The 27,909-nt window shown below is 38.8% G+C and overlaps 1 protein-coding gene across 3 annotated transcripts in view; it reads right to left on the bottom strand.

Moving 5' to 3' along the window:
- Positions 1–27,577, bottom strand: part of gcc2 (GRIP and coiled-coil domain containing 2) — a 42,777-nt gene extending 15,200 nt beyond the window's left edge. The window contains exons 1-18 of one of the 3 annotated variants that reach the window (XM_033022631.1): positions 27,481–27,577; positions 24,399–24,455; positions 24,160–24,244; positions 21,472–21,539; positions 21,055–21,159; positions 17,980–20,448; positions 15,775–15,847; positions 13,987–14,087; positions 13,795–13,893; positions 12,388–12,507; positions 11,682–11,846; positions 11,130–11,234; positions 9,983–10,145; positions 9,175–9,275; positions 8,569–8,646; positions 3,764–3,901; positions 3,199–3,320; positions 1,905–2,081 (exon numbers count right to left, since the gene is read on the bottom strand). In XM_033022631.1, coding sequence (XP_032878522.1) covers positions 1,905–2,081; positions 3,199–3,320; positions 3,764–3,901; positions 8,569–8,646; positions 9,175–9,275; positions 9,983–10,145; positions 11,130–11,234; positions 11,682–11,846; positions 12,388–12,507; positions 13,795–13,893; positions 13,987–14,087; positions 15,775–15,847; positions 17,980–20,448; positions 21,055–21,159; positions 21,472–21,539; positions 24,160–24,244; positions 24,399–24,455; positions 27,481–27,486 — 4,232 coding nt within the window. In that variant the 5' untranslated portion in view covers positions 27,487–27,577. The remainder of the gene's footprint in view (positions 1–1,904; positions 2,082–3,198; positions 3,321–3,763; positions 3,902–8,568; positions 8,647–9,174; positions 9,276–9,982; positions 10,146–11,129; positions 11,235–11,681; positions 11,847–12,387; positions 12,508–13,794; positions 13,894–13,986; positions 14,088–15,774; positions 15,848–17,979; positions 20,449–21,054; positions 21,160–21,471; positions 21,540–24,159; positions 24,245–24,398; positions 24,456–27,480) is intronic. The other 2 variants (XM_033022632.1, XM_033022630.1) reach the window with 2 other exon arrangements.
- Positions 27,578–27,909: the final 332 nt, after the last annotated feature.

Raw genomic sequence — 27,909 nt, 5'->3', positions numbered from 1 at the left:
CAATCAGATTATAAAAATGCTGCCAATTAGTACATTTCCATGCTTTTGAGAGACTTCAGTATTCAAACATATTTCAACACAATTTTGCTACTTTACACTAAAATTCACTGTGACCAAATGATAATATTTCACCGATATATAGAAGAGTACATGATTATATGGGATTAATTAATGCAATTCATAAGCGCTTGAGTAGGCAACCTCTGGTTAGACCACATCTGGAGTATTGTGTACAGTTTTGGTCTCCTAATTTGAGGAAGGACATCCTTGTGATTGAGGCAGTGCAGCTTAGGTTCACGAGATTGATCCCTTGGATGGCGGGACTGTCATATGAGGAAAGATTGAAAAGACTAAGCTTGTATTCACTGGAGTTTAGAAGGATGAGGGGGATCTTATAGAAACATATAAAATTATAAAAGGACTGGACAAGCTAGATGCAGGAAAAATGTTCCCAATGTTGGGCGAGTCCAGAACCAGGGGCCACAGTTTTAGAATAAAGCGGAAGCCATTTAAGACTGAGGTGAGAAAAAACTTTTTCACCCAGAGTGTTGTGAATTTGTGGAATTCCCTGCCACAGAGGGCAGTGGAGGCCAAATTACTGGATGGATTTAAGAGAGAGTTAGATAGAGCTCTAGGGGCTAGTGGAATCGAGGGATATGGGGAGAAGGCAGGCACAGGTTATTGATTGGGGACGATCAGCCGTGATCACAATGAATGGCGGTGCTGGCTCGAAGGGCCGAATGGCCTCCTCCTGCACCTATTTTCTATGTTCTATGTTAAACTGCTAAGCGTGTTAGTCATTTAACTTCCAGTCTAATTATAATTCTCATCATGTGTATTTGTTGATTATCTGATTACTTGCATTTTAAATTGCTTGGTGTCACTGAATATAATGGAACATTGCGAATGTAAAATTATGCTACATTTCACCTTTGGAAAGACGAATTGTCAACTAAGTTATCGAATTTCAAATAAAATGCAAACAGATAAAAAGGTGATTCTTATGTAACATAACTTGTTCATCTACTTATGCTATGCACAACGAAGAGAAAAGTAAAACTTAATTTTACGCCAAGGAGCATTTAGCAGTCATTTTGCGAAACATAAATTTCAATATGTTATCTATAATTTGTTTATATCAAAATTGCACATGTCTCAATTTAACTTGTTAATGAGCACAGCTATTTCTCTTTAAAAAGAAAAATGACATGATTTTGTACCACTGCACTTCAGTGCTTAAAAAAATGAGCAGAGAAATGTTTATTTCAGTTGCAGGAATACAATTTATGAACACAGCAAATATTTAATGTTTAAAGTTTCCTTTTGATGCTCCAGAAAACCAATTAATATTTGGTCAAAGAAGTGATCTTCTTAAAATACTAGCACAGGATGTAAAATCCTTTGATTACAAGGTCGAAAAAAATCCAAGAATTATACATTTGGACGTAGCTGGGGGTAACAATGAATGAAGGGCATGTTAAGGTTGCTAAAAATTGGATATGACATTACACAAGCAAGATGGCATTTTTAATATGTTAATTAATGCAGGTGGATGTCTCAGCCTTAGCCAGCTTCACAGCATTTACTATGGTAGTCGGGGTTGCAATGCCTCAGGAAATCAGACAGCTGAGGGAAGGTAAAGGAAGCTTTGAAGCATAATTAAATAGTATAGGAACACCAGGAGTTTCCTCTAAACAATGCCCAATTCTTCATTATCCTAATACAAAGACTATCTGCGGTGGAAAGATATGACCCACCCAGTTGTGTGTGGTTTAGGCCAACCTGGTTAATTCTCTCCAATGTGAAACTTATTAGCCTCTGCCAATTCATTAATGTTACAGCAAATGCCAATGTTCCAGCAAATACTCCAAGTTTAAAAGAATCATAAATAATGATTGTTATACTTTTCTCGAATCTCAGCTTCCCTGGTCACAGTTTCCTGCAGTATCTTGTTATGTCGTTCCAGTAGTCTGTCGTGCTCAACTTGCAGAGTCTGCTGCTCACCCACACTGACTTGTAGATTGCACTGAGTTTCCTGTAATTTGGCCTTCAACTGGTCGATCACCTTTTGGAGATGTTCTCTGCAACAAAAAAAAACATTTATTCAGTCCGATCTCTGTATGGTCCTTGAAGCTATACGGAACATGATCTGGCCCATTGAAGGGATGGAATTATGTTCCCATTTTCTTAGTTTAGTTTAGAAACAGGGCGTAGAAACAGGCCGTTTGGAAAAAGATGCGGTCACTGGAGGAACGTACAAACTGTACAGACAACACCAATAGTCAGGATCGAACTTGGGTCTCTGGCGCTATAAGGCAGCAACTCTACCACTGTGCCATCGTACCACCCTTCTCTTTAGTGTTTATAGTGAGAACATACTGACAGATCAGGGAGTGAGAAAAAAAGCTTTCTCCAGTCTAAAATGACAAAATGTAGACAAGCGCCTGAAAATGCTGGAATCTTCAGCAAAACACAAAACACTGGAGGTACTCAGCATGTCAGGTTGCATCTGTGGAGGGAAATAGACAGACGACATTTTGGGTCAGGACCTTCTTTAGATTGATGGAGTAGGAGAAGAAAGTTTACAACGAGAGGCAAAGGTGGACAAGCTTGGCAAGTGGTAGGTGGATATAGATTAGGTGTGATCAGCAGATGGGTGAAGTAAATGACAAAGGCTAGCGGTGAAAGGAGAGAGTGTCAGATAAGGAAAGAGCAGGAGTGAAATGTAAAGATGGATGGAGGGATATGGGTACAAAGTGAAAGAGAAAAAAATGGGACTGATTTGGGAGATGTGATACTGTGGAAACCGGCCCTTCAGCCCAGGAGTGAAAAAAACTGGATGTGGGGGAGGGGGGTAGTTGGGAGAAAGCTTTTGGATTTATTCCTTTCAACCTTCCTTTATCATGATACTATCTCTACCCATCTTCTACTTTTTGCATGAAACCAAGCTACACATTCCCTGAAACTCAAATTTTGTGTACATCCTTCACAATTCATAAATTTCTTTTGAATCTAAAAAATCAAAATGGTACAGAAAGTAGCATAAAAGAGCTCAGCTGCACCATGGGTTAGTTCCAAAATCAAAATGTGTATTTACACACATGAAAGAAGCAGTGCAAAAATCATCAGTAAATAACAGAATTAATTTATAAAGGGGGATAATGAATGGACAAAATTATTTTGCCTTCCATAACTCACTTTTCTTGTTGAGTTAATTCATTTTCATTCTGGGCAGCGGTTCGGTTCTTCTGTTGCTTTAAGACATTGTGAACTCGAACTTTGTAATTCTCAAAATCTACAGTAGTTGCAGCTTGCTCAGCCTACAAAGTAAAATTTTTTAAAAAATCACTAAGTACCATACCTAGACTTGTACCTATCATGTAACAAATCGTCCCTCTATCCTCACTTCAAAAATGTATTTTCTACTTTTGCTAATAATCTATTCATTCAGCAAATTTCTTTTGTAGAATGCTGCAGTTCTCCCAAATATTAACAATATGACCTTAATTTGGTATCCTTTGCAAACTTAGAAATTGTGTTTTTGATTTAGTAATACTTAGTATAATATATGAACACAAGTCCTAGCAATGATTTGTGTTGTCATGATGACATGTCATTGTGTTGCAATGACATGTCATTGGGTTGCAATGATTTGTGTAATCATTATCCACATTATTTCACTGCAAAAGGGACCCTTTCACCGGATTCTTCGTTTTCTACAATTTTATACCAGATTATATTTCAGACACATTCAAGACTGTACCTTAGCATTATTACTCTCTTCCTGCAGAGCTGCCATCTTCTGTGTAAGTGCACTTAAAGTACGATGGTTTTGTTCATTTGTCTGTCGCAACTGTTCATGAATGTTATGGTTTTCAGCAGTTAACTCTGCTCCTTGAATCTGCAACGTAATAGGTTTATTGATTTTCTGCAAACCTCTTTTGTAATATACTACAATCTATACTGTAGAAACAAAGAACTCAGTGGGCAAGTTGGGCCGAAGGACCCGTTTCCATGCTGTCTGATTCCAACTGCAGATGCTGGTTTATGCCAAATGATAGACACAAAGTAACTCAGCAGGTCAGACATCATCTCTGGAGAAAAAGGATGGTTGATGATTTGGGTCGGGATTCTTCTACAGACTGAAAGCAGGAGGTAGGAGAGGTGAAGAGCTAGAGATGAGAAAAGACCAGGACCAATCAGGACCAGCCACAAATACTGTGCCCTCCATAATGTTTGGGCCAAAGACCCATCATTTATTTATTTGCCTCTGTACTCCACAATTTGAGATTTGTAATTAAAAAAAAAATCACAGGTGGTTAAAGTGCACATTGTCAGATTTTAATAACAGCCATTTTTATACATTTTGGTTTCACCATGTAGAAATGAGAGCAGTGTTTATACATAGCCCCCCCCCCCCCCCATGGCACCATAATGTTTGGGACACAGCAATGTCATGCAAATTAAAGTAGTCATTGATTATTGCCTTGCTTTAGAATGAACTGCCGGTCAATGAATTTTGAGGCATTTGTTTGAACTTGAGCAGATAGGATGTGTCTATACACTTCCAGGACTCGAAATTAGCGGTTGCCCGGGTGCCAATGACCACCCAAAGTGCCGCCGGGCAAACTAAATGCGAGTCATTTTGCCCGGCTTGGCACTGCACATATTGGTTTATTACGAAGATAGACACAAAAAACTGGAGACGACGACATAGTGCGGAGCAAAGATACGGGGTGTGGGGTGACGAAGGGTCGGAGCGAATGACGGGCCCCGCACGGCATTGACTCCTCCTCCTCCTCCTCCAGCACCCCGCCCGCCCCAATAGCGGCAGCTGCTTGCCAATCCGCTAACGGCGACACCGCTTTCAAAACAAGCCCTCCCACACTGCCGGGAGGAAGGGGGAGGCCCCCTTCCGCCGTCTGAAGCAGCTGCACTGCTCGGTCCCGCACCTTCTGTTGGCTGGCTGAGGAAGGGAGGCGGTGGTGAGGAGATCCCAACTGCTTCCCCCTTTAGCGTCCCTGTCCGATGAGCGCTGACCTTCCTTCCTCCCCACCTTTCTCTCTCATACGCACCCCCTATCCTGGGACCCCTCCTCTCCACTGATCCCCATTCCCGCCTCTATTCAGTCTTCACTGACATCCTCTGTGCTCCCCCCCCCTCCCCACCCCCATCCCATCTATTCATCCTGCACTGATCTCCCTATCCACTTCGCATTGATTCTCCTGCTGGAAATGTCTTCAGAGCGAAAATTGACTATGTTTGATAACGGAATGCAATCAAATGTGTTTTAAATCCCAATGTTATTATTTGTTTTAATCCATAAAGATGGATTCATTAAATTGTGAACACGTGAAACATTAAAACCGCAGTGTTCGATTGTCACTGCTACCGTTGACACGTTATTACAGAATTCATTTTAACGGCAAAACAATGCTCTTAATATGGAGTATCAGTACAGTTATTTAATGAGCAACATTCACAACTATACATTGGATTTATCCAGGTTTTACTTCTACAGTCGGTCATATACATCACAAATTTGGTCAGGAGATATTTCAGTTGAAATTTTAATGTTAATTCTGAAGTGGGAATGATGGGAACAGCATTTATCAATAATTTAAAAAAAAACTGTTGCATACAAACTGGGTATCTTCATTGCTGTTCACCACACATACATTTAATCTGAATGTCCGGTAATGTGGCGTTTTGACACCTTTAAACATATTACCAAAAGACCATTTGCTGCAGTTATGTCCTTTTGCCATCTCTTGTTAGTTAGTGTAATGTTTAACCTGTCAGATTGGTATAGTCGGTTTTAACAGCTATTATCATAAAATGCCTTTAGAAATTTCCTTGCAACCTGTATATTTGTTGTGGGAAGCGAGAGTGTTTCTGTACCAATAGCAATAACGACCCATGCTATGGCCATGTCATGATAATTTTCGGCCCTTCACAGAGAACATGCTTGCATCAATTTGTAGTGTGCATGGTTAAGCATATATGTTACCATGGTCCAGGATTTATTGACACTGGTTGATCATACGCTGAATAATCCAACCACATTTTTGTTGGGAAGTGGAAAGAAATAATAGACATTTCTTTAATTGCAATGTGTAAAAAGAGTTGAGATACTGTATTATAATTTTGCTGCATGTCATTGTGGTATATATCATGTCTTGATTGGTTAATATGTTTAGTTTGTGACTTTATTTGAAGCAGAAATAATATGTGAATGCTTCATTGAGCATTAATTCCAACTGGTAACTACGCATTTCGTTCGAGCACATTATCGCACACGTCATGCAAGCCGTCTTAAATTGACCATCTAAACTGTCATTTGGCAACCTAAACAGCTGCCTATGTTCCCCGGTTGGCAACAGGGAAAAAAAGTTAAGTGAGATCCCTGACTTCAGAATTCATTATGCTACTACCATTAGCAGTTATATCATCAATGAAAATAAGTGAGCCAGTACCTTCAGCAGCCATACATGCCCATGCCATAACACCCCACCACCGTGTTTCACGGATGAGGTGGTATGCTTTTGATCTTGGGTAGTTCCTTCTCTCCTCCATACTTTGCTCTTCCATCACTCTGATATGTTAATCTTCCACAAGACTTTTTTTCCAGAACTGTGGTTGCTCTTATAAGTACTTCTTCGCAAACGGAAACCTGGCCATCTATTTTTGCCGCTAACCAATGGACAGTGGTCATTGACAAATCCACACCTGACTCTTGAAGAGTCTTTCTGATCTGTCGGACAGGTGTTTGGGGATTTTTCTTTATTATAGAGAGAATACTTCTGTCATCAGCTTGGTGGTCTTCCTTGGCCTGCCAGCCCCTTTGCGATTAATAAGCTCACCAGTACTCTCTTTCTTCTTAATGATATCCCAAACAGTTGATTTTGGTAAGCCTAAGGTTTGGCTGATGTCTCTAACAGTATTATTCTTGTTTCTCAGTCCCATAATGGCTTATTTGACTTTCATTGGCACAACTTTGGTCCTCATGTTGATAAGCAGCAATAAAAGTTTCCAAATGTGATGGAAAGACTGGAGGAAAGACAAGGTGCTGAGAGCTCTCTTATACCTGCATGAAGGTGGCAATTAAACACACCTGAGCAATTACAAACGCCTCTGAAGCCATGTGTCCCAAACATTATGGTGCCCTGAAATGGGGGGACTATGTATAAACACAGCTGTAATTTCTTCATGGTGAAACTAAAATGTATAAAAAAATACCCTTCAATAAAATCTGACAATGTGCTCTTCAACCACGTGTGATATTTTCTATAACAAATCTCAAATTGTGGAGTAGAGGCAAATAAATAAATAAATGATGGGTCTTTGGCCCAAACATTATGGAGGGAACTGTAACCTCAGGCAGGGTGATGCCTGGTCGGCCCATTGTTGGCTAGAGAAGGTGTGATTTCAAGAGATACAATAATTTCCATGTGGAACTGGTAAAATTACTACGGTGGAGGAAGGGGGCAGGGAGGGGGTGTGTTAAAATTAGAAAATTCTATGTTGCAGGGTATATATATATATATATATATATATATATATATATGTTTATATATATATATATATATATATATATATATATACACACACACACATATATATATATATACATACATACATATATATATACATATACATATACACACACACATATATATACACACACACACATATACCTATACATATACATACACATATATACATATATATACACACATATACATATATAGAAAAACATTGAAACAAGGCAAGTCAGACTTCCATCACTGTTCTGCACAAATAAATCAAGCAACCTTGCCCTTTGTAGAACATTTCATTCTGAACTAAAACACATTTGAAAGCTACATCAAGTCAACAAAAAACAATATATTTATGTATAACTTTTAGCAAAGTAAAATATCCCACAGCAACTCACAGGACCGTGAACAAACAGTTTCATAGTAATCTATGTTAAAGGTGACCAAAAACTTTGTCAACAATGTATAGATTTTAAGTAGTATCTGAAATACTCAAGAGTTTGTGCAAGAATGCCAGGATGTAGAATCTCAGCAACTGAAGATATGGGTGCCAGAAGTGCAGTGATTAACATCAGGACAATGTAGGAGGCCAGAACTGGAGGAGTGTTAGTATCTTGGAGTGCAGCCAAGTTTGAGGAAGTTCCAGATAGAGATCAGTAAGGTCACGGGAGGAATTAGAAAGGCATTTTAAAATTGCTAAACAAGCTATAATGGTTGGTTAGTGAGCACAGTAGTTATGGGAGTTGATGCGAGGGAGAACAGCCACAAGAGGTTTGGATGACCTTCCTATTATGAAGCAGTTGGTAAATGGAAATCTAAAAAACTGCAGATACTGGAAATATGACACAAAGCATAAAATGCTGGAAACAATCAGCAGTTAAGACTATATCTCTAGAATTTTAGCTTGCAAGTCCTTTGTCAGAATAACTTAAAACGTTAACTCTTTCTCTTTGTTAGCTGTTGTCAAATTAGTAACTATACTTGATAGCCACTTGCATGAACTCAATTGAAAAATACATTTAAAAAGTACCTTGTAATTTTCCACCTGCTGTTGGTATAATTCCAGCTCTCCCTTAATAGATGCTTGAAGAACTAATTGCTCAGCTTCCTAAAAACATAATACCACGACAATTATATACTTTTCTTCTAACATCAACAAGTCAAATTCAGGATATCATTTCCAGTTAATTTTGAGTATTAACCGTGTAATTAAATTCTACATTCACACCTGTAAAATAATTGAATGTAGGCCCCCTTGTAAACTGCCGAAATTAGTACTATAGAATATTTGTTACATTTCTTTGATCTTTTTCTGGATCTTTTTACTGTTTTATCTGTAGATCTTTCAGACCCTTCGTTGGGAATCTTTTTATTTGCTGTGCAAGGCTCTCCTGCTTCCTCATAGTCCCCGTTCTCAAGTACCCATAAATAAACAAGAAAATTACCAGAGATGCAAGATATTCCCTTCAGAATTATGTCATTCAAAATCGCAGCAACCATCCAGTCTCAATCAAAACTCAAGGTACAGAAGTCATATCCTAAAACTTGACTGTGTTTAATCAAGGATAAAAATATATTGAATATAAATATTTTCCGAATGATTAGGGACATATGAGAGATATTGTTTGTTACTCACAACTCTTTTTGAATCACTAAGTTCTTTCTTGGTTTTCACTAGCATTTGTTTAATCTTGGTGTTTTTTTCTATGTTTTCCTCCAATGTTTTCTGAAGACTTTCTGCAAACAAAAAAATTATCATTATTTTTCAGGAGACATCATCCCATCTGTTTGAACAACTGATATAGAATTTAATTAAAAAATGGCACAGCAATTATGAGCCTTTTTAGGTAAACACATATTGGAATATAGTGAGTACATGAATACATTTTCTAAAAATCTTAGTTCATATCATATAGATTAGGGCCGAAGAAAAGTCCAGTGGAAATATTATTCAAAGTCCTGATGCCAAAAATGAAAAAGATAACAATTTATTTCACTGCTATTAAAATAGTGGTGGCAAAATTAGTTATTTTATGAACATGCCCATTTACATTCCATGCCTGTGTCTTATTTGTTTAATTCACCCACGTTGCACTGTCCAATCTCACCCCTGATATGATGTTCCTTGTCTTTACAATTTCAGTGAAATCACTGTCAAGAAGGAAATGCTTTTACCAAAGTGTAGAAATAAAAAGCTGCAGCTGCTGGTTAATACACAAAGTGCTGGAGTAACTCAGCAGGTCAGGCAGCATCTCTGGTGAAAATGAAACCTGAAATGTCAAAACACTAATCACCTATTCATTACCTGCTGAGTTAGTTGCATCCTTTCACCAAAGTGGTTTGATTCATTTCACGGAAACCGTGCTTGGAATAGTTCAAAACCATATACTTCAAATAAGACATATAATTTTAAACATTCTATTGAACGAAACTGTTTAACTTACTTATTTCAACTTCCATGTTTTCCAGTTTCTGTCTGAAGGATGCAGTTTCTTCTACCACTTCACCAATCCTGTGGTCTCGTTCAGTAATTTTCTGGTTCAGTTCTTTTTCCAACCGCTGATATTCTGCAATCTCCATGTCCATTAATGTGCTTTTCTGAGCATCCTAGCAACAGTTGGTACAAACAGTAATTTACACTGTACTCACTGGATTTATTTCATTTGTGTGAAATAGAGTCCTTTTAATAGATGGGAGCAGAGCCTACATGGCTATTTCAGTACTATATAAAATAGTATATTACTTATGTTATCAAATCAAGGCCCAATTAGGTATAAATAATTATCCTGTTGTCCTAATTGATGTACAATCTTTAACCAAGACCATCAAAATGGACAGTAACTGGTTATCAGTCTAATTTACTGTGTGTACCTTATTGTGTCCAAGGTGCCCTGTTTATCTACACAGTAGTCGGTGCATTTCTATGAAGAGTGAATTGATTTTCTAATGTCAAGCGCTTTACACAAATTCAAGTTTTTTTTTCTTTCAAAATATTATACACTAAATCTAACTTGAACGTCATTTTCATGGATATATAATAGTTTAAAATCAGTAAAAAGTACTATGATATTCCAGCAATCCCATTCATTTATCTATGCCAAAATATTATACTGGTAAATTTCTGAAGGACCCACTTTCAATCATTACTGTTTTTCCTAAAACTATTTTGATCCACCATTGATTAAAAATAAAATAGCCATAAATCTGATGCAGAAAATTGTAGATACATTGCAGCAGGTTAGATAGCAAATGCTTTAAAATAGTGTTAATGTTTTATGTCTTATGATCTAATATATAAAATCGGGAAATTTTAAGAGGGAACATTTTTTTTCCCCCAACTCTTTTAAAGATAAATCTTCCTGCTTCTGTCCACAGGGTTAAAGTTGGGGCAATGTCAGAAGAAAAGTTGCTGATCCACCTCACATTGAGATTCGCTGGATCAGGATACGAGGCTGGAGATTATAGAGTGGGGAAGGAGTGAAGAGCCTAAGTCATAGACAACTAGGAGCATCTTGTTTTATTTCAGATTTAAGGCAACTGTAGTGCTTTGCGTTTGAATGCAATGGGGTTGTGTCTGTTGGAGATTCCTACCTTTCTCACAAGTTGCAGTTCATGGATTGTTTGTTGCAGTTGGTATTTCTCATTTTGAAGTTGCTTTTTAAGTTCTTCAATTTCTTTTACCAATGCACAATTATCCTGCAGTGCAAAATACATTTTTAATATATGAATTATCTGCTTCAGAAAAGAAATTGTTAGTTTAGATACAGTATGGAAACAGGCCCTTCAGCCCACATTGACTATCGATCACACATTCACACTAATTTCGATGTTATTCAATTTTCTCATTTATTCACTACACATTTGCAGTAATTTACAGAGGCCGATTAACCTACAAACACGCACACCTTTGGGATGTGGAGGAAACTGGAGCACTCAAAAGAAACTTGTGGAGACAGGCAAAATGTGCTAACTCCACACAGACAGCACCAGAGGTCAGGATCAAACTTGGATCTCTGATGCTGTGAGGCACAAGCCCTACTATCTGCCACACTCTGTCACCTCCTAAATTGAATATAGCTAAATGCCTGAGAGTTTTAAATATATTTTGTGGTATTGTACCAGTTATTTTCTTAGTGTCCATACCTTGGATATCTGCTCCTTGACAACTTTTATGGCTTCTAGCTCCTTTTCAACAGCTATCTTGGCCTTTTCGGATTCCAATATCTGTATTTCTAGCTGTTTGGCATTTGACTGCAAAGTTCCTAAATGAACCAATATATTTTCTTTCTCTGAAGTCAATTGTTTGTGCTAAATGGAAAATAGTTGAAAGTCAGAAACAGATTCATTAATAAATAAAGCAGTGTATTCCTTCAAAGATTACGATTCTTGCCTTTTTTTGCACAAGGCTTTAACATGCCATGTATTATCTAACTCAGGTGGCATTTTGCATAATTGGGGGGGGGGACGACGATGGTTAATTTGCACTGTACAGAGCCCGATGAAAGACACGTACACAGACAGACAAGACACACAGCGAGTCCACAGAGCAAACAGGAATTAAATTATCTGCCAAGGATTTCGTTTACTGGGGGTCGTGGAATTAATAAAATGGGACCTTTTTGATTAGTTATTAACAAGATTAAATTTATTGTTTTCACATATTCTCATATGTAGTTTTGTTTGCTTATTGTTTGGCCGGTTTTACTTTAGGGAACAATTGTGCAACAATGCCCGATAAGGATTTTTAAATTAGCAGATTAATTAATTGCAGCATAAACTGAATTATAGATTTGCTGCATCGTAGACAGAAAAATAGGACTGTTAACTATGATGACAGATAGCACCCTACCTGTTGAAGACATGCTTGAAGGTGTTGGGTAAGCTCCTCCACCTGGTTTTCACGATTATTTGCTCGTTCTTTTTCCACATCCAGCTTTTCTGCTTGCTTCTCGTATTCCACCAAAATATTCTGAGCAGAAGAAACATGATCTTAAATAAATTATAGGAGTTATAGGAAGGCCATTTATGACATTTTGTTTTTATTTAGATTAAATGACAAACTGCTTAATCAATGTTTTCCCCCACGGGTTACTGAGCCACACAAACAGAGCAATCTGTGTAGCCGTTTTTTTAGTATGTGTGTGGTGGAATGTCTTGGGATCCCTCAATTGGGAAACAAATTAAATGCTTTCCCTTTAACCCTTGCCCACTATTCCATTGAAAGTGGATGTCTGATGTTCTGCGAGGAAAATATCTGCCTGATCAATCGGAAGAGAGGCTTCCATGTATAATACACAACTAATGACCACATAAAAGAGGTTATCTAGCATCTATAGAACAATCCAATGAAGAACTGACACCAAATAAATTAGGAGGAAAAACCCAGCAAATTCTGAGTGTCAATTATTTTCATGGAGCGGATACTCAATTCAACATCTGAGCAGGTGATTATTTATATCACCAGTTATAAATCTTAATCCTCATCCTTCCTTATAACTATAAAACTCTGATCTTGGATGTGGGGATGTGCGCATGTGGGTGCGCGTGTGTGTGTGTGCGCGCGCGCGTGTATTTATTTGTGTTGATCACATCTACTCAAAGAAACGACGTGCTAACGGGAAAATCTTTTACATATTCCGATAGAGATTTACCCCCTGGAGTCAAAAATCGGCTTACCTGAAAATTTCCTGCTTTATTTCTTGAGTAATTAATTAAAATGTTCACAAATCCCATCAAAATTTGAATTCAAACCGCCTGTTTTTTTCGCTGATGACGTGCCAATAGATCTGCCTGCCTGCCGTGCCATCTGCTTGCGCTGCGACTGAAGTCACCTCCCACCCCTCCTTCTTCCCCCCGTTGTTCAAAAGTCGCCCCGTCGACTGAACACCGAAGATCATCGCTGAAGACTGTGGCACGCTCTGCGAGTGAAGAACAAGCAAGTCTGGCCCTGTGTTAGAGGTCTCGGGTCCGTCTCGGCTCCCGCCCGTCGCTGCCCAAAAACATTTGAAAAAAACACCGCTGTCCAAAGATCATAGAGCGCTGTCTTCTTCCTCACGCTGTGAGTGACGTCAACCCCCCCCCCCCTTTCTTAATATACTTTCCTAAGCCTGTATAATGGCATTTCATCTGAAGATATTCTGAAAACAACACAAGGTTGTCCACTACCCACTTGATATGCCACTTTCTCAAGCGAAAGCACATACATCATACATTGTTTGTCTTTTACAATTCCCCTCCACAATGTTAGAAAGAATACCTTGTAGTTGTCAGATCCTTGCATAACGTCCTTGATGGAAAACGACAGTTTATCTCGCTCAGATTTTACAATCTCCATTTCTTCTGTTAAGAGTAGGACCTAGCCGAAAAGGAAGTATTTCTTTATACAAAAATCACTCCTAAACAACATTAATTTCAAGAGGAGAGGAAAAAAAAATCACTGGGTACCTACCTGCTTTTTGCTGGCATCAAGTTCTTTTTTAGCTTTCACCGCCACAGCTTTAATCTTGTTTATTCGATTTTCCTTGTCGTTGCTTACTTTTTCAAGTCCAACTGTTTTGAATTCAAAACATTCTAAATAAGCTAACCGCTATCTTTTAGTTCTCCACAGCCAACCACACATCTCCTCCCCCCCCTCCCCACCTTGCTTTCTTGAGGATGCTCAAATTAAAAACGTGGAATATTATACAAATCAACAATCTAGGTTCAAGTTAATTTGAAATCGTGTGAAATTTGAGAAGCAAGTTTCATTCACATTATTTTACACATCGCATTGTGCCTGAACCCCTCTGTCGGTGGATCACCAGCTTCCTGACAGACAGGAAGCAGCATGTGAGGCTGGGAAAGCACATTTCGGACCCGCAAACCCTCAGCATAGGAGCATCGCAAGGCTGCGTACTCTCTCCTCTCCTCTACACCAACGACTGCACCTCCACAGGCACCTCTGTCAAGCTTCTCAAGTTTGCGGACGACACAACCGATTGGACTGATCCAGGATGGGGAGGAATCTGCCTACAGACAGGAAGTGTCACAGTTGGCGTCCTGGTGTCATCGCAACAACCTAGAGCTCAATGCTCTAAAGACAGTGGAATTGTTTGTAGACTTTAGGAGACCTCCCCTCACCCCACTCACCATCAACAACACCACAGTCACATTAGTCGAGTCTTTTAAGTTCCTGGGAACCATCATCTCCAAGGACCTTAAATGGGGGGCTACCATCAACTCCACAGTCAAAAAGGCACAACAGAGGATGTACTTCCTACGGCAGCTGAGGAAGCACAATCTGCCACAGGCAACGATGGTCCAATTCTACACAGCCATCGTAGTGTCTGTTCTCACTTTCTCCATCATGGTCTGGTTTGACTCAGCCACCAAGCACGACACCTGGAGGCTGCAGCGAATCGTCCGATCAGCAGAGAAGGTTATTGGCTGCAACCTTCCCTTCATTGATGAACTGCATACTGCAAGGGCCAGGAAGCGGGCGGGCAAGATCATCTCTGACCCTGGCCACAAACTCTTTGAATCACTTCCCTCTGGAATGCGACTCCAGATTGTCAAAGCTGCCACAGCCAGACATAAAAAACGTTTTTATCCACGAGTAGTTGCTCTACTCAACAGCCAAAAATCTGTAGCCTCCCTTTGATCTGGTATTTTGTTCATTCACATGCTTGATCAATGGTGTTTTATCATTAATGTTTTATTATTATTAATGTTTAGTGTTTTCGGAGTCATCCGTAACTGTCACTGTATGTCATGTTGTTACTTGTGGGAGGAGCACCAAGGCAAATTCCTTGTATGTGAATACTTGGCCAATAAACTTACTTACTTACATGTAAATGAACTACAACAAATCAGTCTGAAGGGTTCCGACCTGAAACGTTACCCATCCATTTTCTCCAGAGACACTGCCTGACCTGCTGAGTTACTCCAGCACTTTGTGTCTATCTACAACAAATCTGTCATTTTAGATACTTTGCTTTTAAAAGAGAAAGAAATGCAATACAATACTATTTAATACATCTAGAAGTACTACTTGATTCATTTTTATCAATAGAGTTGGACAGATTTATAAAGAGATTGCGATGTCTACGGTGTTCATCACCCGAGTGACCCAATTTTAAATAAATGAAAACTAACCGTGTTGAGTATTATTAACATTCATCACGTTTTCTTTTAGAGGAGTTCAGGTACATTGACCAATACTTAACCAAGAACAAAAAGTACTGAAATGGAAACATACCCACTTTCTCATTCAGTTCTACAATTGTGTTTTTTAAGGTGTTCTCTTCACTGGAGATTTTCAGCATCAAATCCTGTATCGAATACAATAAACAAAAGGTTAACCTTAAGTTGAAGGGTATTGCATTCTAAAATTTCCTGAAACAGAAAACAAAATACAGTCTTCAATCGAACAGCTAGACACTACCCGTTGTCCTAAACAAAAGTAAATATTGAATTCATAGCCCAATATTCAATTTAAGATATGAAAAATCAAAAATGGTTTTATACTGTAGCTCATCAGCTACCAATATTTGACTTTGAACATATTCAAGATTTCATCCATATAAAGAGAGACAACTACAACCATATCACAGACACAAATGATAAAATCAAGTCTAATTTCTCAATTTACGAGATTCAAAAAGATCCCATAAAACAAACATTGAGCATCAAAAGCGGTTATAAACTTAAAAGCCATGGTTACTTCATTAGCACCATTCTTCAGTACTACAGCCAGGATCCTTGCTAACATTGCAGTTTACTGGAATTGAATTGCTATCCAGATCATTCAGGTAGCTGCTGATCAACCCTGCCGATGTTGATCTGGACTCACATATAGAATCTCTGGAAAAGAAGGACGAGTGACGTTTTTTGGGTCGGGACCCTTCTTCAGACTGAAAGACTTACTTCTTTGGAATGTCAAATTTCTCAATCACCATGCCGATACTAGCTTTCTCATTCTAGATGTATTTCAATGACTTGACCAAGTTCCACAAGCATAGAGGGATTTGAACTAATGTCCTCTGGCCTATTGGTACATTGTCAGGGAGGTCTGTTAAAACTGAAGCCAATGGGAAATTGGGGGAAAATACAGCACTGGTGGAGTTACACAAAGAGGCAAGATGAATGTGACTGTTATTCAATATTAAATCACCCCAATCCAAAGAGATCACTGCACAAACAAACACAGACAATTCTGGAAACACAACAGGTCAGGCAGTATCTGGAAAGTGAGTTAACATTTCACAGTTGTACATACCTGAAATATTATCTATTCCACAAAGGACAAAATAAGTATTCAGGTATTTTTCTGAAGAACCCTTTGACAGTCTGAAGAAGGGTTTCGGCCCGAAACGTTGCCTATTTCCTTCGCTCCATAGATGCTGCTGCACCCGCCGAGTTTCTCCAGCTTTTTTGTGTACCTTTGATTTTCCAGCATCTGCAGTTCCTTCTTAAACCCTTTGACAGTACCTGACCTGCTGAAGAATTGCATTTTCTGCATTTATTTCACATTTCCTGCATCTGCAGTTAAAAACAAAAATAATTGCAGATGCAGGAAATGCGGGAAGTGCCATCTTCAGAGACTTCATGAAAAATCTTCAATCCACGATAATATCATACAATTGAATGTTGGTGATAATTTCACAATGTTTAATACCATTCGTAACTCTTCAATAAATGAAGCAGCCCAAATCTACATGGTGCAAGACCTGGATAAAATTGACAGGGACTGTAAAAATGGCAAAAGCAATTGTGTCACACAAAAGCTAGGTAGTGATTGATCAAAAAAAAGGGAAACTAAAAGCCTTCCTTTGACATTCAACAAAGTAAAAAAATATCTTCAACAAAATCTCCACAGTTGAAAAATAAGTTTAGAATGAATTTTATAAAAGATATTCCAAAATCAGTTTGGCTAATATCAAGTAAATTCAATGCACCAATTGTTCAAGCGCTTTTGATTGCAACATGCGCCTTAATTTAGTTCAACAAAGAAACTGACAAGTTACTAAAGAACCTTTAGTAAAGGTTCTTTAGTAACTTGTCAGTTTCTTTGTTGAACTAAATTAAGGCGCATGTTGCAATCAAAAGCGCTTGAACAATTGGTTGGGAAGAAAGCCAAACTGTAAGAAAGACGACTGCGCCTCCTTTTCAAGAGCAGCCTTCAAAAGAAAATAATAAACTGAAGTGATTTTCTATTTACAACAATATTTCCTTTGAAATTTAAATCACCATACCTTGGAAAGGTTGGGTTATCAAAGGACCAATACTTTAATACTTTTTTCAGCTAAGTGACTAATAATATTTCTGGAAGCTTGGCTTAGACTTGGATCCACATAGCCAACAGAATGATTTTTTAAACATAAAATTTCAACATTGCACTCTGCGCCACCAGTTATTTATTCTTAGTCTTATTCAATATATTTAATTTTTTCATGTTAAATACCTTCAATTTTTCAAGCTCCTCTCTGCATTTTAATAGCTCAGATTCTTTTTCATTCAACTGGAGCTTCAATTTATCGTCTCCTTCTTGTGCCATTTCTTTTTCAGTTTTCTCACTCTGTTCTTGCTTTTGTGTTTCCAAGTGTTCAAGCTTCTGTGTAATATTCTGAATCTGAACCAGTAGATCTTCATTCTCATGGTTATTTTTTTCACTTAGGTTCTGCATCTCTAACAGATCTCTCTGCAGTCCTTCCTTATCAAACAATGCTTCATCTAGGTGCTTTTGCAAAAGGGTTTTCTCTTTCCTGAGGTCATCGATTAAACAATCAAGTTCAGCCTGTTGATCTCTATTTGCATCTCTCTGTAATTGCAATTCTTCTTGCAAATGTAGTATGCGCTCATCATGTAGTTGCACTACAGATTGCTTTTCATCCTTCATTTTTGTCACATATTCTTCAAGTAATTGCATTGCCTCAATTACACCCACCTCATGACCATCATTTCTAAAACTATAAGCTTCCTGTTCAACAATATTAACTATTGCACATCTGACATCAAAAAGTTGCTGTTTTCCAAGTTTATCTGCTATTTCTAAGCTCTTCTTTTCTTCAATTAAAGCTTGTAGTTGATTATTGAGATCGTGCCATTTTTCTTCATTTGATCCCATGTTTTCATTTTGCAAACTCAGCCTTGCTATTTCGTTTTGCAAAGATTCCTTTTCTTTTTCTAACTTTGTAAACAGTTCCTCTAAGCTTTTTGTCTGAGAGTCCAAATGCTCCTTCTCAATTTTAATAGTCTCCAGTCGGGTTTCCACTTCACTTAATTTTTGACAGGAATTATCTTTTTCTGAAACTGCCTCTTTTAAACAAAGTGTCATTTCATCCATTCTCTGCTGCAATTCATAATTGTCCTTACTGAGTTCTTGTATTTGTTGTTGATGTTCTGCACAGTTACCTTGTTCTTGTTTGAGAGATTGTTCCAATCCACTTATTGACTTTTCAGAGATAACAATTCTTGCTGTTAGTTCCTCCTTCTCGCTCATTAAATTATCTACTTGCTCTTTTGAATCAATGGCAACTGCTTCCTTCAGCTGAATTGACAATGCCAACTCTTCATTCTTCTCCTGAAAATTACTTGCAATTTGCTTTAGTTCTTTAGCCTCTGCAACTTCAGCCTGCAGTTGGTTGATCGACTCCAAAAGAGAATCTTTCTCATTAAAAACTTTTCTGAGCTTCTGTTGCAGGTCATGAATTTCATCAGATTGCTGCTGTTTCATCATCTCAAACTCATGGCTAATCTTTGAAGCAGATTCTCTTAATTCGGTCTGTAGTATTTCCATGGTTTTGCACAAGTTTTCATAGTGACACTCTGCCTCCTCTTTCTCTTCCAATAATGTTTGGCAATGCTTGGTCAAGTCATTTACCTTACGAAGACATTCAAGTTTTTCATTTTCAGCTGCAGAAGAAAAAGTTTGCTCTAAGACCGAAATATGTTTTTTATGTTGTTCTGTTACAATCTGTATTTCAGCAGTATGCTGCATGACTGCTTTTTCACAACGGTGATTGGCAGAATGAAGTTCATCTGTCAATTTTGTAACCATGCTCATATATTCTTCCTTGGACAGCTGGAGTTCATTTATCTTGAACTCCCAATCCTCTCTCTCATGAAACAACTCCTCTTTCACGTGCTGCAGTTCCATTTCTACTTTCTCTTTTTCATCTTTCAAGTATGCAATTTCACTCTGCCTCAAACTATGTTGCGATTCTAATTTTTTCGCACAGTTCTCAAGATATTTTATTTGCTCACTGGAGTCAGAGGTTGATTCTTTTGGAAGCTTTTGTTGCAAACGTTGAACCTTTTCTTGCTCTCCTGTCATTTTTCTTAACTGATCTTTCAGTTGATTCAACTGAAGCTCATAGTTGCTAATATTAGCAATCTGTTCATTCTCAAAACGTTTCTCTTTCTTTGAATGCTTCTCTTTTAAATCTTGCTCCAACATCTTAAGTTCTTGTTCATGTGCTATGACAGCAGATTCAAACTGTTGCGTTAATAGTGCCACTTCTTCTTGATGGGTTTTCTGAATGTTCTTCGTTTCACTTTCCTGCTCAGAGGCAGAGTTCTTATGAACTTCTTGCATCCTCTTCAATTCTTCCTTTTGCTCCTTGGTGATTGTTTCCAGCTGCCGTTTCAGTTGAAAATCAGAAGATTTTCTAACTTCATTTAATTCTTCTTCCAGCCTCTTTGTTTCATTCTGCTGCAATGAGTAGACTGCAAGCTGTTGCTCAAGTTGTCCAATGTGGTTAATGTGTTTGAGATTTGACTCCTGAAGTTCAATTTCTAACCTGGTCAGTTCATCTTTGTATTTTGCTCGAGTAGTTTCTAAATCACAATATATGGCTTCAATTTTGTCTAAATGCTGTTTTTTTAACAGTTCAATATCGTCCTGGAGAGCTGCTTCTTTTGACAATGCATCCTGAAAAGATAAAAAATAATGTCATCACTGTTCATATATCATGGACACATGTTCTGTTCATCTTGTATTGATGTAGAGCTAATATTAAACTAAACGTTTTAGGTAAAATGAAGAAATTACCCATAGCATCGTTAAAGAAACCTTCTTCAAAAAAAATTATGCCCAAGAGTATCTTAGCATATACCAGCCTTACAATATCCATTGCTGATCACAAAATAATCAATCTGATGTGTAAAGTTCTAAAACTAAACAAATACATATTTTTCTCCATCTATACAATTTTTGTTTGAACAATGTCAAGGCAGATAGAAAATTTCAGCAATATATAGTTGTTGAAACGGCGTAAGCTATACCAATATCAGTGCATTATTGAGCTAAATTAACTGACCTATTGAAGTACCCAGAGCCTAATGATTAAACTAAATGTGTAGTGTTGAAAAGCAAAACTGGAGCTTAATATATGGAGGCCAAAACAAATGAACAAATAATCCATCCTCTCTTATTCAAAATGCTGATGAACAGAATATACAATGCAGTATTTTTAAATGCACACAAAATTTGCATTAAATGTTATTTTCAGGGACACAATAAATGGCTAATCACTACCTTCAATTCTTCTTTGCAATTTTCATTTTCTTTTCTCAGAGACAGTGTACTTTGTTGAGCTTCTGCTTTTTCCAAGAGTACTGTGTCCAGCCTGGTTGTAAGTTCCTGATCAAAGAAGCAAAGCATTACAATTTTACATCATTACAAAACATTACAATACAAGCAATACATCAAATTTATGATTTTTAAAAAAATCACTTTTTTAATACTTAGTTTAGTCAGAAGTCAATTAATAATCACTATGAAAATGAAATTTACAAATTATGACAGAACCTTAAGTTTACAAAATTATAAAATGACATTACCCAGAAAGTTTAATTGAACTCTGTTTATGCACACAAGTTACAATGATGTGCATTTGAGCAGCTTGTAAAAAGTAATATTAACATTACAAATAATCTGCTTCTTAGACATTACCTGGATGACTGCATCATTGTCTTCAATAGCTGATTTTGTTTTCAGCTGTTCAATTTCATTTTCCAGTACTGAAATGATATAACAAGAATTAATAGAATGACCTTGATTCGATAATATATTGTAAAAAAAACCCACGAGTAAATATTAATGAGATAAGCATGTGGAATAAACACAAAACATACAGTTTTGAGATAAAACATAATTGTTTACAAAAAGTGGAAATTGTAAGGAATTAATAACATCATGATGGTTATGAAGAAGTGAGGGCAGCGGTGGAGGAGGAGAGGTCTACCAGATCGATTGGCTTGAGGCAGCAGGGGGCCTGGACAAGGTGGGAGCAGGTCATGGACCGAAAAGTCACATGGACTAAGCTCTGGCAGGCTGAACCACAACGTATCAAGTTCCTGGTCCAGGCAGTGTACGATGTCCTGCCCAGCCCATCGAACCTCTTCATCTGGGGCAAAGCGGAATCTCCGGATTGCCCGCAATGCTCAGGCAAGGGGACGTTGGAACACATCCTGAACTGCAGCCCAAAGGCTCTTGGGCAGGGCCGGTATACGTGACATCATGACCAGGTTCTTAAACCCATTGCAGAAGCCATCAGCATGAGAATCAATCAGCAGCTGCAGACGAGCATGGCCCACCACCCAGATGGTCACCTTTGTGAAGGCTGGAGTGGAGCCTGCCAAGAACCACTGCAGCCAGGAATCCGTCAGGAATCTTGGCGACTGCGCAGGACTGGCAGCTTTCTGTAGACCTGGTGAAACAGCTAAAGTTCCCACAGCACTTTGCCACGACCACCCTGAGGCCAGACATCCTCCTGGTCTCAAAGGCGACCAAAAACATCATCCTGTTGGAACTGACAGTGCCGTGGGAGGGCCGTCTGGAGGAGGCACACGAGAGGAAGAAGACCAACTACGAAGAGCTGGTCATAGACTGCCAGAAGCAGGGCTGGAAGGCAAGGTGTCTGCCCATCGAGGTTCGCTGCATAGGTTTTGCAGAGCAATCGCTCTACAAAGACTTGAGTGCATTGGGCATCAATGGAATGGAGAACAGCCATCAAGAACACCACAGAGGCAGCGGAGAGAGCCTCGAGATGGCTCTGGATCAGGAGAGGAGGTCCATGGGAAGGAGCAAATGCCACCTGAACACAAGTCGTGGTCTGATGAACCACAGCTGGGTCGCCTGGGTGAGGGTGTCTGATGTTGAAAGACCAAAAACACCCAATGACCCCAGGTACATCACTGATGATGTGTTCAGGAGCATCAATAGATGTATTTTTATCAATGGTACAATAATTTGTAAGTTCTATGATCCAGTCTGATAAATTAAAAAGAAACACTGAGAACAACGTAGTAAGAAACAATAACTTACACATATTACATTCAATGTACAAAATTGTGCCAAGGCACTTCAAAGCATCAATAGTTTAAAGAATATAGATAAAGCAGATAACAGATTGGATCACCAAATTTATAATCAAATTGATGTGAGCTTACTAGGCCTTGAAGGTGAATAGGTAGACAGAAAAGGTAGTGGGTTTAGGAACAAATTCCAGATTAAAGGATCATTTGCAATTGGAGAGCATAGTTGAGGAGGAGTGTTGGGGCGAGGTAACTAACAAATCTCCAGAACAACACAGGAAGTAGTGCGAGTCGAAAAATACCCAGATGAAGAAACATCGGAGGATGGGGAATATGGCCAATCCAGAAACCTAAAACATGTGGCGTGAGAGCTGACCTGAAACACTGGAGTAGGAGACAGAGGAGTGGGAATTGGAAAGGGTGGTACAGGATAGTAATAATTTGAATTATGTGTAGAAAGGAGCTGCAGATGCTGGTTTAAATCGAAGATAGACACAAAAAGCTGAAGTAACGCAGCGGGTCAGACAGCATCTCTGGAGAAAAGTAATCGGTGACATTTTCGTTCGACCCTAAAAAGGAATCGAGACCTATTCCTTTTCTCCAGAGATGCTGTCTGACCCATTGAGTTACTCCAGCTTTTTGTGTCTACCTATGATTTGAATTATACCTACTTTTATGAAAAGCCCTGTGAAGAGCTGACAGACCAGTGTATTTATTCAGAAATATTGAAATGGCAAATGGTAAGGCACCCTTAACTGTAAATGTAATTATGTTACTGGGACGTACTTTGGGGCAATATTATAATTGCCCTATAAAATGAATTCAGTTTGCAGAAGAGTGATATCCATGCATTCACTCTGTTATGCATACATTGATAAGGATTCAATGACAAATAAAGGATTCAATTGTAAAAACTACCTTGCTATTTGGAAAGTAGGGTTAGTTTGGAGTTGGATAGACAGTACAGTTTTAGTAATGGAAATTCAAGGATTCAACATGCAAATGTCATTCTCTGAAAATTAATTTACATAAAAGGGACAGGTTTTCAGGATCGAAGCAAGTGTCGTTGTTTTTCATTTAGGTTGCCTAATCACATAATGCATCTATATTATCACATGAACGTTATAATAGCACAAGTAAGACCAGCAAAATTAATTTATTTTGAGCTGAATGAACAATAAAATAATTTATATCTTTTGCCTGCAATCAATCTCAGCATTGGATAGTATTCACTATTCAAGGTAGAAAATGATACATGCTTTGATCATTTAAAAATACATGATTATACAAATTTTTTCCAAGATCTGCAGTAAAATCATATTACCAGTGCATTTTGACTTTGTCTTCTGTAAAAGGACCATTTGCTTCTTTGCAAATTTTATAAGGTCTTCCTTTGACAGAGTGTCCAGCTGCAAATACAACAGAATATGAATTAGTATGAACATGACATATTTCAATGTCAATTCACAAATACAAGTAATATTTAGAAGTACAGGAAGAAGCTCTGAGAAATTGCATAGTTAATGTTTCAGAAATTCCAGAGGTTGTTTCCATTTATCAAACCTTAGATTTTCCTGATGCAGAGTTTGCTGGCGATGCCACATTATCTGAGCCATTCTCCTGTGGGGCAAAAGAAATAGAAGCTTTACAACATGCATCATTGATAGCACGCTTTAACATGATACTAACACTCGCAGTATTGCCAACAGATTTTATTTCGCCTGTAATGAATAATTGAAAAATACTATAACTGCAATTTAAATTGAACCTTTGAAATCAAGTTCCTTGTACGTACTTATCATTCACTATCTTTACAAGTACCATTTGAAAATGATTCATCTTCTGTTCTGTAATCAGGGACTCTGTCCTAAGGAATATTCTTTTCAAATTACATTTATTTCCACACTAAGGTAGTTAGCAACACTGCATTTCTCCAACCTTCAACATGATCCACAACTAGTTGCATCCACCCGAGTCCACACTTCTTCATAGAGACCACTCCCTCTGCAAATCCTGCATCCCTTCCCACCCAACCCACCACCCTCCTCAGGTATTTTCACCAACAAACACAGGAGATGTAATATCTATCCCTACAACTCCTCTTTCACTTCCATCCAGGGACCTCAGCAGACCTTCCAGGTGAAACAGTGGAGTTTGCATCTTTTCAAATCTTGCTTCAGACTGAAGGGTCCCACCCCAAAATGTCACCTATACATGTTCTCCAGAAATGCTGCCTGACCTGCTGAGTTACTCCAGCTCCTTGTTCATCGATTTAGTTTAGTTTAGAGATACAGCGCAGAAACAGGCCCTTCAGCCCACCGAGTCCACACCAACCAGCGATCCCCGCACACTAACACAAGCCTACACACACTCGGGACAATTTATACTTATACCAGTATAAGTATATACCAGCTGCCGCTGCTCTCTCTTCACATTGTGTTTTTGATTTTTTGTTTTTGGACTGAATTCTGTTTTTAATTTGTGTTTCTGTGATGTCTTTATTATTTATTTTATTCTGATTATATGTTTTATTATTCCTGTTAATCTCTGTAAGGTGTCCTTGAGATTTCTGAAAGGCACCCAAAAATAAAATTTATTATTATTATTATTATACCAAGTATACAAACCCAAGCCAATTAACCTACAAACATGTACGTCTTTGGAGTGTGGGAGGAAATCGCAGATCTCTGCGAAAACCCTCTCGGTCACGGGGAGAACATACAAACTCTGTACAGACAGCACCCGTAGTCGGGATCGAACCGGGGTCTCTGGCGCTGCAAGCGCTGTAAAGCAGCAACTCAACAGCTGCACCATTGTGCTGCCCTAAAATGGGATTTATATTCATGATCTTTTGGTTCAATTGAGTTCTATTATTGGTTCTTTTATAAATTAGTCAAGCTAATTAGCCAAGCCAAGCCACAGTACTTCATTTTGAGATTAACCTCCATTTGTCATGCTATCCCAAAGTGTTGACTGCAATACAAATGTGACAACACCAATAAACCTTGCTCTGCTTCTTTCCCTGATTCCAGACGGAATGAACTAATAGTTACAGGAAAGGAATTGGCTGCTTGTGTTTCGATCAGATTCCATTAATATACACTTGATATTTTATTTTAATATATTACTCAGATTCAAAACAAAGGGACTCTGAATAGTTTTCAATTATGTATTTACCATTATTGATGGCTTGGCTAATTTATAATAGAACCAATAATGCAAGCCGCAGTAACCTACCTGACCTCCCGGTGGCTCAGCACTTCAACTCCCCCTCCCATTCCCAATCCAACCTCTCTGTCCTGGGTCTCCTCCATTGCCAGAGTGAGCAACAGCGGAAATTGGAGGAACAGCACCTCATATTCCGTCTGGGGACCTTGCGTCCTTATGGCATTAACATTGAATTCTCCCAATTTGGCTAGCCCTTGCTGTCTCCTCCCCTTCCTTAACCCTCTAGCTGTCTCCTCCCACCCTCCCATCCGCCCTCCTCCTCCCCTTTTCCTTCTTTCTTTCCCCCCCCCCACCTCCCATCAGTCTGAAGAAGGGTTTCGGCCCGAAACGTCGCCTATTTCCTTCGCTCCATAGATGCTGCTGCACCCGCTGAGTTTCCCCAGCAATTTTGTGTACCTCCGAACCAAAATATCACATGGATTCAATTGTGATATTGTGCCCCCCATCCCCCCTGGACTGTCTCCCTTGGATGGTCACGTCACACAGCTTATTTATTTATTTTACTTTTCTTTACATCGGCTGGAAGCTGCATACTAAATCTCATTGCACTGATGTGCAAAGACAATAAAATATATTATTATTATTCCCAATTTAGGACACAATTACATAAAATTAGCTGATACAAGTGCAATATTAATAGACCACAATAAGTAAGATGTTTTTTGACTGGTTAGCTGGAAAAGCAGGTGGACATAATTTTACTGGAGTACAGCAGGAAGTTCTTTCAGCATCACAACATTCTTTCCTTAAGCAATAACAAACTGGCATTGACTACAGGTCATAACTACTAATACATTTATAGTAGTGTGTTGGGGGTGGCATTATGTAACTACAAGTTCCCTAATTCCACTAAAAGGCTAATTATAACGTTAGAAACAGCAAGCTTTGTGTCAAGGCAACAACCAAAAAGTTCAACCTTATACTTTTATTTGTTTAAGGCAGTCTAATGGTTCAGTAAATGCAAACAGGTCAGCAAGCAAAAACAGCTTGTTATAGGCGTGGATGAATGCTTTGTTCATAAGATGGAAAATGAACTTTAACCTTTGCATGGCACATTTAAATTGCTGTCCGAGATAGAGCTACTTCGAAGAGCATCAGTACATTTAATTTTGGGCCTCATTGCATCTCAAATGACTGACAGTTTAGTTCCTCCAAAATCTGCTGCATAAATATCCTGCACGTAAATGGTGCAGTCAATACTGTTAAAATGTAAACCTTTGCTAATTTAGCCTGAGTATATCAGTGGCATGTGGTTGTACAAGTCACATTCAATGCAGATGCGTAAGCAGATCAGTCCAGCAGGTTTTGCCGCAGTATTGATGATCTTATCAGTTTTGGCACGAAAGTGATAAACAACCGAATGCCCCTTTACGCCGAAGGCAGGGCAGTTAGATAAAGCCCTGGGTCGCCCACTTACCTCCATGGCCGCTCGCCGCCCCCCCGCGGTCGCGTTCCGGCTCCGGCTCTGAGCCTCAGGCTCTTCCGGCCGCGTGCCTGCTGACGTCCCCACACCGGAGCGAAACCGGAAGCGCAAGTAACCACGGCAACGGGGGAGGGGCGAGGCCTCCCCCACATCACCGGATAAACAAGCGCCGCCGAGCGGAGGTGGGACGATGCCCGGTCATCGCTCCTTCTGCCACGAATAAAGGTGCCACGCAAGAACATCCGAAGGATAGGTTCAAGAATGGTCTCCGCCTGAAACGTCACCCATTCCTTCTCGCCAGAGATGCTGCCTGTCCCTCTGTCACTCCAGGTTTTTGTGTCTATGTTCTGGAATAATAATGTAATAGTAATAGAATAAACGAGACAACAATATAGTCAAATCACCTTCACTGGACAGTTTTAG

The sequence above is a fragment of the Amblyraja radiata genome, chromosome 6, assembly GCF_010909765.2.
Source record: "Amblyraja radiata isolate CabotCenter1 chromosome 6, sAmbRad1.1.pri, whole genome shotgun sequence".
In the NCBI taxonomy this organism is placed as follows: Eukaryota; Metazoa; Chordata; class Chondrichthyes; order Rajiformes; family Rajidae; genus Amblyraja; species Amblyraja radiata.
This window is presented reverse-complemented; position numbering and strand designations above follow the sequence as displayed.